This window comes from Carassius gibelio, chromosome A15 (genome assembly GCF_023724105.1).
Source record: "Carassius gibelio isolate Cgi1373 ecotype wild population from Czech Republic chromosome A15, carGib1.2-hapl.c, whole genome shotgun sequence".
In the NCBI taxonomy this organism is placed as follows: domain Eukaryota; kingdom Metazoa; phylum Chordata; class Actinopteri; order Cypriniformes; family Cyprinidae; genus Carassius; species Carassius gibelio.
The window spans coordinates 2,712,712-2,725,194 of record NC_068385.1 but is presented as its reverse complement, the minus strand read 5'-3'; the positions used below and the strand labels follow the sequence as shown (position 1 = coordinate 2,725,194).

The 12,483-nt window shown below is 41.3% G+C and overlaps 2 protein-coding genes across 16 annotated transcripts in view; one reads left to right on the top strand and one right to left on the bottom strand.

Annotated features, from left to right (window-relative positions):
• frem2b (FRAS1 related extracellular matrix 2b) overlaps positions 1–12,483 on the top strand; it is a 133,757-nt gene that overhangs the window by 79,047 nt on the left and 42,227 nt on the right. The window lies entirely within an intron of this gene.
• Positions 2,660–12,483, bottom strand: part of LOC128028940 (NXPE family member 3-like) — a 110,698-nt gene continuing 100,874 nt past the window's right edge. Inside the window, exons 4-8 of the mRNA XM_052616317.1 lie at positions 4,852–5,267; positions 4,683–4,759; positions 4,306–4,509; positions 3,881–4,218; positions 2,660–3,784 (exon numbers count right to left, since the gene is read on the bottom strand). Coding sequence (XP_052472277.1) covers positions 3,584–3,784; positions 3,881–4,218; positions 4,306–4,509; positions 4,683–4,759; positions 4,852–5,267 — 1,236 coding nt within the window. The 3' untranslated portion in view covers positions 2,660–3,583. The remainder of the gene's footprint in view (positions 3,785–3,880; positions 4,219–4,305; positions 4,510–4,682; positions 4,760–4,851; positions 5,268–12,483) is intronic.

Below are 12,483 nucleotides of genomic sequence, written 5' to 3'. Positions count from 1 at the left end.
GCGAAAGGTTGGGTCTCCTACTCTGTCTGTTGATGGCGTTGCACTGGAGTTTAAGTCCAAATTAAAGAATTTGGGTGTCATATTTGACGCCACACTGTCATTTGAGCCTTTTGTCCAGAATACAGTTAAGACATCGTTTTATCACCTCAGAAATATAGCCCGGCTACGTCCTATGTTATCCTTTTCGGTAGCTGAGAAGTTGATTAACTCTTTTGTCTTTTCGCGCATTGACTACTGCAATGGTCTTCTAGCTGGGGTATCTAAATCATCACTGGATAAATTGCAATATCTTCAAAATTCAGCTGCTAGAGTACTATCTGGGGTCAAGACCAGGGACCATATAACTCCAGTCTTGGAGTCCCTGCACTGGCTACCTGTTAGGTACCGTATTGATTTTAAAATCCTTATGCTGGCCTATAAATCTCTGCACAATCTGGCACCTGAGTATTTGACTGACTTATTAATCCCCTACACACCACGTCACAATCTGCGCTCCTCTCAGAGTGGTCTATTGGTTGTTCCGAAGACACGGCTTCATACGTGGGGTGACCGAGCATTCTCTGTCTATGCTCCTAAGCTCTGGAATTCTCTCCCGGCCGACATCAGGGAAGCACATTCATTAGTGACTTTTAAATCTCTTCTTAAAACATTTTATTTTAGGATTGCTTTTACATGAACTTGATTTTATGCGTTTATTTTCTTGTACTTACATTGTGTTTATTCATTTGGAGTTATGCTTGTATGTAAAGTGCTTTGAGAAAGCTACTTTTAAAGGCGCTATACAAAATAAATATATTATTATTATTATTTGCTCGTTGATGCCCGGAACATGTCTGTTATTTTGAAGCATTTCATTGCCTCCTGCTCTATAATTTTTTCACTTTTGAATCTGACCTTCTCAGCGCCACTTTTTAGTTTTCTTTCTTGCCTTTCCATCATTTACCTCATTCACACGGACATTATACTTCCACAACCTGACAAGGAAAAAGAGGTGTTCGGTGGCTTTTTACACCAAAGGCTGACAGGCTATGCCATTTGGGGAGGGGCCGCTCACTGATCCCCGTATATTTTTTGAAAATCCTAGACATGGTTGGACCTGCCTGACGGGTTGAGCAATTTTATAAACTGTGTTGAGTGGAGAGGCTGCACAATTTGACCAGTGGGAAGTGGCCGCACATCAGGCCACCAGATGGTTTTGCTAATATAACTCACAGTGTACTGTATAACTATTATCAGACCGGCCCTCGCCGCCTCAAAACACTACTGGCCCACCGGGAAAAGTCCCGACTCTCCCGATTGCCAGTCCGCTACTGGTCATGTCCTCTTTTGGAAGACCAAACAAAGTAGTTTCACTTTCTCAACGAAACAGTTGAGTGCCTAGAGTGCTGCCTAGAGTGAGCAGAGGTGGACAGGCTTGAGAATGGCATGGCCGGTGGATACTACAAAGGAGAATCCATTGGGCTTGCAGCAACAACATGTGACGACCCCGGACTGTAATCTGCTTTGCCCTCGGTGAAAGTTGATCCGGCGATCCACAGTGCAAAGTTGATGTATTTCCTTAGCAACCAGCATGGATCAGCTCCAGGCATGACAAAGCAATGTCATCCTCTTTTGGAAGGCCATAAAAAATAGTTTTGCTTTCACAGTGAAACGCACAGCATCTATATGACAAGGCAATGGCGACAACAACAATACTACAATGAGAATAAAAGGTACACCTTCTATAATTTTTGTGAACATCTGGGCAGCGTTATGCAAATCTTCCCACATAGTGACATAGACACGTGGGGGCATGTTAGAAGAGCCTTTTTAGGGGGGTGTGGACGAGTCTTAACTTTTATAAAGAATATCTCTTTGGATTTGAGTCTTTAGTGTTTACAACTTTACAGATCTTTTTTATGCAACAAGAGCTTCACAGTCCACAAAGAGAAAGGAAAAACTAAAATTGTATCGTCTGATACCTTTAATACAGTTATTTGATAAATTAAATCTATTTATGACATTATATTTGAAAGCATCTTCACTTCATTCTCACCAAGTTCTTTACAAGTACCTATAACGTTTTACAGTATTGTAGTTTTGCAGGTAGGTTTCCTGAAGTGTCTTGGAGACTGCCATGGTTCTTTTGAGTTTTTTTCTGTTTCTTAATGTCATTCCAGATGGACTAGATGATGGTGAGATTAGATCTCTGTGTGAAGCACTGGCTGTTGTGCTTTTTCATACATGCAATAAATATGGTAAACTTTCATAGTTAAAAATGGCATACAAATTGTTTGGCATTGGGTTCACTTCTGCCTCATAAAAATGTGCGGTGCTTTCATAAAAATGCTACTTTCTGAATGTTTGTCCACTTGATTTAAAATCAGTGAACCTCTGGAAAGGAGCAGAGCAAATTGTGTAGATCATTTGTAAAGCTATTCCTATGTAAATTGTCGTTTCAGTGCAGCGATTTACATAAGAGTGTTTTCACGGACAATTTACACATTTGTTTTGCACAGTTGCTTGATTCTATAGAATGCAATGACGTCAGAACCCCCCAAAAAACCTTATGAAGGATTATAAAATGGTTAAAATTAATCTCAGGTTCATAAATCTCATAGACATGCCCACAGATATATAATTCTGTGTAATAAGAAAGAAAGAAAGAAAGAAAGAAAGAAAGAAAGAAAGAAAAGACATGCACATAAGAATGTATGTCTGGTTGGAAGATCTTAACATGCGTGCAGGAATGTGACTAACGAGTTTCACCACCATTTTGCAAACAAAAGGGAGATAAACGAGTCTCAAAATTCGTTTGTATTCAAAGTGGAACTGAAAACAAAATTCCAACCTGATGTGCTCTACCAGTTTTCGGTGTGCTTAACGCACATATGTGCAAGATGTGACTGCTGTAAGAAAACTCTGGTGTCTCAATGAATCAAAAGTTAAGAAGTTAAATTATTTGTTAACAGTACTTTCCTTAAGGCTGCTACACATTTTAAGGTTACAAAATAGGTGTGTTTTGTTATGACTTGTATTAAATTAAGTTATTAAATTATGACTTTATAGTGGTGCTCACCAAAATGTTTTGTCTGTTCAGTTTGCACCCTTTAAATATTTTCAAGGAAAAGTAAACTAAAACGGTCAAGTGCAAGATACAGATAAAATGAGGATCAAAGGATCATATTACTTTGACTAAAAATTGTGTTCTCGTTTGTTGTTGTGGATCTGATCTATTTTCTGTGCATTCTTATTGAATTAACCACCTCTAGTTGGCTATGATATTGCTTTTATTTTTTATATTATTTCATTTTGAGCTAATTCAATTTAGAGAATTAGCCTACTTATGCAGAGAAGATTAAGCTGATTATCCTCCACAGTATTTATACTTGTGATAACCCAAATGTGTTATTCAGCAATGACTATATAGACAGTATTGTGACAAATGCATTTAGAAGCAGGAATACAACTCCAGTTATCTCCAATGTGTCAGCAGTAGTTATTCTAGGTGACTTGTTGTAAACATGACTTTCATGTTTACAAATTATTGGAGTGCAGAATCAATGAATGTTTTTATAGCTATATAAAAACTTACTGTTCACAGTTAAATTAATTCAGGGCAAATAAAAGAAAGTAAAATGTCTATCTCATTTTTGATGATGACAGGGCCTGGATGAATGTTCTCTTTGCTGTAGTGACAGGCCGTCATTTGCCACACATCCAGAATATAAACACCAACATCCTGAAAAGCCCAACGGAGGATTCTGTCCAACTGTAGAGAATACCAATCACTGCCGAAAATGTCCTATTATAAAGACAGAGAAACACAACATCAACCCTGAACATGCCATCACAGTTTGGCTCTACTTGTTTTTGAACACATGATACTCTATAAGCTTACCTTATAGCCAGTGTTGACAGTCTTGATTATAACAGTAGTGTCAGGCGCCCGCTGTAACAATTCTAGAACAGCTTTGCGGATTGTCAACACTCTATGGGTGTAGAAATCCAGAGGGTATGTTGTGAAATGGGGCCCCAGATTGAACATAATGACTGTGTGGGGTCCTCCAGCCAGGTCATCGATCTCATTACTGATGTAGTGCAGATTAGCAACATATGATTTTCGACAGCGCAGAGGAATGCCGTGAGCCCTCCAGTGTAAGTCAATGTTGTTCTCCACATCCACTGCTAGAAGCGGCCCTGACTGATACTGGACATGCAGGTTCATCTGCTTCAGAGCTGAAAAACAGTGAGTGACACCAACAAATATATAATTACTGTACACACTGTATATTTAATATAATTAACCAATGAATAAATTCTCACTTGGTACTACTTTCACAATGAACTCAAACCACTGTCTCATAGTAGAGTCTCCCATCATGTAAATGTGTTTGTCTTTCAGGCACTCTGTTGTCGCTTGGGTTGTAAAATGGCGGGTGCTACAGACAAAAGATGTCCACACATCATTCAGGTAGAAGCCAGCTGGAACTGGAGTGTGTAAACCAGGATGACATTTCTCTGCTACATCTGGAAGATGAGTGAATAGAGAATGCAAGGTCTTTAAGCAAGGTATGAATTTGTGTAAATTTACCTAAGCTGGTCTTTTAATTTTGAAGTGAATTACTCTTTTTTTGTGCAACCCATTTCCCAGCATCTCTGTGCTGGACTATTCCTCTTGGTTAAACTATTGATCAACCTACCAACAGTTTCATTTCCATGGGATTGAAAAATTTTGATGATGCTCTTATCTCCATTGATATATTTGTTAGTTTGCTTCCTGTCAAAGAGAACATTTGTCTGTCATACTGGTTTCCATCAATGCATTAAATAAATCAAGTATAAAGTCAATAAAGAATCATTTAATCTCACATAAGCTCCTTCTCTTTACCAGTCAGACGGTTTCTATAACCACCCATAGAGTGGTACACAAGAGCACTGCATGGCAGGGATTTGGGTCTCTGGCAGCGCCATATTTCTTTGGTATGGGGATCTTTGTAATCACAGCAACAATTTTCAGTTCCCATATGCTCAAGTCCATTCTTGTCCCACTTAACATTACACATCACTGTTTCACTCAGCCTGGTCTTATTTGGTCCTGGTCCCTCATAATATCCATTAAAGTACACCCTGTCAGAGTCAGTATCTCTGTGATGCTTCAGGACCTGCACAGCTTCACTGGAGTGAATTAGACGCACAGCCACCTGGGCCTCACCGGCCCATGGCAGGAGGAAACGCACAGAGTAGGATCCATTGTGCAGGTCCACCACCTCCCCAAACACACTTGACTGTGACAGAGAAACATTTCAGTACAACTCTCTCTGTCTGACCCAGGTACAGAGTTTACAGTAAAAACAACAGGCAAGTAATGTTTACAATCACTGACCTTAGTTTTAGACCAGAACAGCTTGGCTTGAAAAAAGTCGCCTCCATAGCTCTTGGATTTACCGTCAAAGTCCTTTGCCTGCACTGTCACAAAAAGCTCCTCACCAGTTTGGTAGCTCTCTTTCAGGTTCTCTATGATGAATGTGGTGTGAGCTGGACTAGTACTCATGGACACATCTGTGATTGATCTGTCAGGCCCATCCCAGTAAACAGCCTGCTGTAACCTGGAGTAGTCATCTAAACCGATTCCAAAATCAGAGTAAAATGAGCTTTTAACTGCCTCTTCTGAACTGAATCCTGAAGGTGAAGTGGAGTTTGGAGAGTTAAAGAGTCTTGCAAAGTGCTGAGACAAAAAGCTTGGTGGAGTTTGTTTCTTACTTTCATTACTAATATAAGTCCATACAACCTATAAATACATAATACATGATTATTAATTAAAAGTTCCTTCTTTGTGGGAATCATGCTTGTAGATTATATAACTAAAACTAAACCAATAAAATCATGACTATCATGAGTTCATTTAGCATACTAAATAGCATAATATTTATAATATATTATACCACACTGTTAAAGGGGTCATATGATGCTGCTAAAATGAAAATTATTTGGTGAAATTAAATGTTGTTTTGTGGTTAAAGTTAAAAAATATATATACATTTTCCACATACTGTACATTATTATTTCTCCTCTATGCCCCACCTTCTGAAATACTTCGACTGTTACAAGGCTCATCGGTCTGAAAAGCGAGGTGTGCTCTGATTGGCCAGCTATCCAGTCTGTTGTGATTGGCCGAATAACTTAAGTGTGTGACGAAAATGTTATGCACATTAACATATTCTAATGCCGTGTCTATGGCATTATTTTTTTTGTCAAAATTTATGAGCGTGTAAGACATGCTCATGAGCACATTATGTTATTTCACACGCGCAAAAATGAACCTTCAGCTGGCATGATAAAAGTACTCGCGCACAAATTCAACAACCGAGAGGTGTACATGTAGCTGCGAGCGAGCGCCTGGCATACTCTCATAGTTTAACTCTGCTTGTACAGTGGAATCCTGCCTGCGCGCAGCGGGCTTCTGCTCGCGGAGTGCTGTTTTGCTCGCGCAGTGGATTTCTGATTTCTGCTCCCTCGAGTCTACATGACTTTTGACAATTTGGGGGCGGAAACCAAGGAGGGCACTGACCCTCTTATGATTGGTCACTTTCACACAGGGAGATCCTTGTACCTTGATTGACAGCTCTCTTAAAGCAAGCACGGAGTTGGGTTAAGTTACCACCGAAGAAGAGTGGGAATGAATTAGAATGAGTTTTCTAATATACTTAAAATGTCTCTGCACGTATAAAATGTTGCGCAGATCATAGTTAAATCAATTACCATCGAAGTACAAATTTGCGAACGATGAAGCCTACGTTTTGTTAAGTAAGTTAACATTAAAGTTACAAATTTTTGAGCAACAAGTAACGTAACTAGCTAGCCGTTCTGTAGCTAACGCCTTAGCCAACGCTTGTGATGCTGATCGCCCGACACTCATTTTAAAACTTGTAACGTTAACGTTAACTTAACAAAACGTAGGCTTCATCGTTCGCTAATATATGCATCGATGCATCACAGCATTTTATACGTTTATTTTATACATTTTATATATTTTTATACTGTGATGAAAGAGTATCACAATGCTGAAAAAACTTTTTATGTTATTTTTATTATTTTTACATGATTTGATATCAAAATAATGGACAAATGCTGTGTTTTGTGGCTTAAACAGCCGCGGATCAGTAGCTGACTGCAAACACGTCCTGTGTGAAAACACAATGAGTCCGTGCAGCTTTAGCACTACATAGATAATGCACTCGGACTGCATACTCACTGCAGATGGATTATATGTGAACACAGAAAACGCGACGCAGCCACCACGCAACTGACACGCAGCAGAAACGCACGCTCACGCCACACAGCCAGTGTGTCACCGGCCTTAACTTATCGCGTAACGGCGCTTATTTAACGCCTCGCAAAAATGAATAAAGCATTGAAAAGCATGTGAATTGTGCCTCATTTGGCTTTCGTTATGTGAGCACCAAACACAGCGTGTAAGTAACCAGCTATTCAGTTTAGCTTTTCTGCGCCTTGTGTTTGAATTAGGGATGTCAAATTTCGATTATTTCCATGATCGATCGTCGTTTAAATTAACGATCAATTAATAGATTAATCATTAACCATAATACTGCAAAATGCGTCTATTGCAGGCACGCAGTCAGCGGTATGACAGGATGTGCAAAAGCCACACACACACACAAAACGCTTTCTCACTTGAATTAAAGAGGTTTTAGTCTGAATAAAATGCTAGTAGCAGGATTATAAAATGAATAGATGCGATTATGATCATTTGATAAAATGAAGAGAGCGCGCCATACTTTTGAGGTCATTTTACTTTGTTGACAGTTTCCAATCCCGCACGGAGAACGCTGAACGCGCATCTTTAAATGGTTTTGTGGTGCTCGTTGTTGTATTTTAAAGCACAATTGCAATGTTTTCAACTGACATTATTGTATAAAATTATCCGAAATGTGGAGCGCGTGTGACTGCGCTGCACATTAAGTGAACTACATCGGCGCTGCTGCACCAAAACACAGTTGCTCACATTAATTTGATCCTGCTGGATTCTGTCCTAGAAAATGTCAGATTTTTAAAAATCCGGCATACAGCGCATTAGATCGTGACAGTGCATGCGTGCACGAGGATGAGCGAGCGCGGCTTTGGCTAGATTTATTTGGAGGTTATTGCTCATGTCTCATTCGGCACAAATAGAAATGTTTCCATATTCGCAATGTATTTGAATGTTAAACTATAATTTATAATGTAAACTAGGCTTGTACTTAACACGCATTTGCATATAGACGGAAAAGATGATCCTCTTCATATGAGCAAAAACGTCCTTGGCATAACAGCAGAGTGGACCGGTATACGGTCTATTTAAACTGAATGCTCCAGGAATGTGTCGGTCACAGCGCCTATTAATCGCTGTTTTGAATCCAGCAATTATTTATTTAGAAATGATAAGATCTGATTATGACAAGTGTGGTATAAAAGCTTTGTTTATTAGAGGTATAATAGGTTAACTGGAAAATGTTAGATCGTGACCATGCTTTTGGACCCCATAGTCTTCATTTACTTTGTTCTGGTTTGCCGGTTGGTCACGAATTTCCACAAATTCAGTATATTTAGGCATTGTTTCTTTTCCTAAATCTTCATAGTCTAACCCTCTAATTTCCCAGGTTTATTTTATTATCTTTCGCTTTTAATAACTGTTTTCGCATCTCTTACTGTGGTAAACATGGGAAAGGAAATTAAAGATTTCATGAATTAAGAATTCGTTCGATTTATTAATTTGTTCCCTTATTTCACTTAAATCATGGGTTATTTAGGGAACAAAATTAATAAAACATGGACAATTGCCACATTAATAATTCGTAGGAATGAATTAACAAGTTGTAGGAATGAATAGACTACCTGTCCTGTCACTGTGTCCCGCAGCCCTGCAAAGCGCACGATATAAAACAGTTATCTGATGAAATGATTAGTAACTACATTTCTATTGCATTTAATGTTGAAGAACTTTTATGTTGTTTCTATTTTAATGTACTTTAAAGTTTAAATCACATTAAAAGCTTAATTTGTACATTGTGAATGAATGATGATGCTTTTATATATCGTCACCGTCACTCACAGCCGCTCGCACGTGTTGAGTGCGCATGAGCCGCACGCAGCCCAACATTGAATCGGTTAACCGACCATCGATAGCCTTAATCGATTGCATCTCTTATCGACAATTAATCGATCATCGATTAATCGTTGACATCCCTAGTTTGAATGCTTTAAAACTCTTTTGAATGTTTAAATGTGGCAAGGATTAAAAACAGGTGAAAATTATAAGCTTTCGTGACTACACGCAGCAATGGCCTGTCAACTGTCCTGGTTGTCTTTTTTGGCTGGCCTCAGCCAGACGGTTGAAATTCGTTTTGAACAAATCTTTAATGTGACTCCGGAAGAACGAATCTCGGGGAGTGATTCGTTCAGTCGCGCATGCACAATATTCTGTTCTGCTAGTAATAATTCACCTGTGTCAGTCAATGCAGTCTTGAGCCGGAAAGAGAATTGGGCCTGGTTCCCCAAAACGTTCTTAACATTCTTATTATATTAAGTAGTTCTTAACCTATTCCTTAACCTCTCTCTTAATATTATGGCACGATTCCCGACACGTTCGTACGCAAAGTATATCTTCTGTAAGTCACACTTTCATAAGGTTGGTCTGGACCATTCATAGGCTCTCTCTTAGCGTTGTTTGAGCTCAAGACGCTAGTCACCACCACTATGTGTCACAGTTGGTAAACCGTGAACTCTGGGTATTTGCACTTTGTGGTGAAGTCTGTGTGTTTCGAGTCTGCACTGATTAGTTTGTGGGCGTCTCTGTCAATTGTCATCAGCAGCAGCTGTCACTCATTACTCATTCCATATATATTGGCTTGTCTCACGTATTGTGTTTGTGAGATTGTTGTTTAATGTCGCTTACCCTGTTTGTTTGGCTTCAGTGTTGTCTGCGTTTGGATGTTCATGTTTTCCCGGAACCTCATCCACTCTACGCACTTCCACTCAAACACAAATACTTACCTTCGGCTCTATTCCCCGCAGTTCCTGTGCCATCCTCTCCTGCTGCCTTCTCACCGTCACCATCCTGATTCCTCACCACCATCTTGGATTGTCGTCTTCCCAGCATCATTGTCTTTTTCCTGTTTGTTTATTTATTTTCATTAAATCGTCTAACCCGCTATTGTTTCCAGTCCTTCCTTCACCCCACCGTCACAGAACAATCTCACCAATATGGAAGCAGCAAGCACCAACACCCTCACGGACTTTATGCATCACAGTGTGAAATGAATGGATCAGCAGCAGGAGAGCATCTCCAACACCGGACGCGCTGTCCAAGCACTGGTGGCACAGGTGTCGAGCTAACCCAGCAGATCCATCAGCTCACCTCTCCTGCTGCGCCCATTGCACCGCCTGCGCCACCCGTCCCCCGGGAGAACTCCCAGGATCACTTCTGACCAGAGCCGCGACTTCCGGTGCCTGAAAGCTACTCCGATGAGCCAGCCTTTTGCAGAACTTTCTTGAATAAATGTTCTATGCATTTGCTTTGCAGCCCCGCACCTTCACCACCGAGGAATCCAAAGTGGCGTTTACGCTCACGTTACTGTCAGGCAAGGCTGCCCTATGGGGGACGGCGGTGAGGGAAAATCAACATCCGTGTTGTGCCTCATTCCAAGCCCTCTCAGAGGAGATGAGGAGGGTTACGATCGAGCAGCGGCCGGCAGGGAGGCCGCTCACCAGCTCTCAGAACTTCGTCAAGGCACGTCATCTGTCACGGATTATTCCATCGAATTCCGTACCCTGGGTAGAGCTCGGCTGTCCCGGAGGGAGAGGGAACAGCGGAGAACCCAAGGACTATGTTTATACTGTGGAGGCTCAGAACACAACATCTACTTATTCCCAGTAAAAGAGCCAACCTGATAGTAAACTTGAGGCTACTATCGGGTGGCATCTCCGCTGGGAAGTCCTCAACAACATTATCGACCCTCCTTCCGGTGAAACTGGGGTGGAAGAATCACTCTCACGAATCGAACCGTTTATTTGTGCCGGAGGAGTTAAGGTCCGAGGTTGTCCAGTGGGGTAATTGTTCTAATGTAGCTTGTCACCCAGGGATAAGTAGAATGAATGGGTTGGTTAAACAACGATTCTGGTGGCCACGTATGGCTCGTGACGTCCGCGATTTTGTTTTGGCTTGCTCAGTTTGCGCCAGTGGTAAGTCATCTAACCGGCCTCAAAATGGGCTTCTTCAGCCCCTGTCTGTACCTTCGAGACCCTGGTCCCACATCGCACTAGATTTTGTTACCGCCCTCCCACCCTCTAATGGCATGACAGTCGTTTTTACCATAGTGGACCGATTCTCGAAGGCGGTACATTTCATTCCCTTGCCCAAATTACCCACAGCCAAGGAGACAGCGGTCACTGCCCTAGATCACGTCTTTCGGCTTCATGGCCTCCCGGTAGACGTGGTTTCTGACAGGGGATCTCAATTCATATCCAAATTTTGGAAAGAGTTTTGTAAATTGCTAGGAGCGTCAGTTAGCTTGTCTTCGGGTTATCATCCCCAAAGTAACGGAAAATCTGAGTGAGCCAACCAAGATTTAGAGAAGATTTAGAAGTCCTCAACAACAGTATCGACCCTCCTTTCGGTGAAACTGGGGTGGAAGAATCACTCTCACGAATGTCACGCCCTTCTAGACTCTGGAGCCGAAGGTAATTTCATTGATTCTTCCCTTGCACATCACCTGAACATTCCTGTCCTACCTGTGTCTCTCCCCATCCATGTCACAGCACTCAATGGCCAGGAACTGCCTCACATCACACACCACACAGAACCCATCACACTACTCACTTCTGGAAATCATCTCGAAACCATATCTTTTTATCTCATGGACTCCCCTGTTGCTCCCATTGTGTTAGGTCACCCTGGTTAACTAAACATAATCCACGAGTGGAATGGGGTTCCAACACAGTCACATTGTGGAGTGAAAGTTATCATGAGTCTTGTCTGGTTTCTGCTTGTCCTGTTGTCCCGGTTTCTGTCTTTCAGAAGGAGAACATGGTTTTGCCAAACATGCCCGTAGAGTATCTGGACCTGAAGGAAGTGTTCAGTAAGTCCCGTGCTGCTTCTCTTCCTCCGCATCATCCCTACGACTGTGCCATAGATTTAGTGTCAGGTAAGTCTCCGCCTAAGGGCAAATTATACTCTCTTTCGATTCCTGAGGGGGAGGCCATGGAGAAAAACATTTCTGATTCCTTAGCATCTGGGTTCATCCGTCCTTCCTCTTCTCCAGCGGGGGCGGGATTCTTTTTTGTGGGTAAGAAGGATGGTTCTCTGCGACCTTGCATTGATTACCGAGAGCTGAACAACATCACGATAAAGAACACCTATCCTTTACCACTCATGTCTTCAGCTTTCGAGAAGTTGCAGGGAGAATCCGTATTCACAAAATTGGATTTACGTAATGCTTATCATTT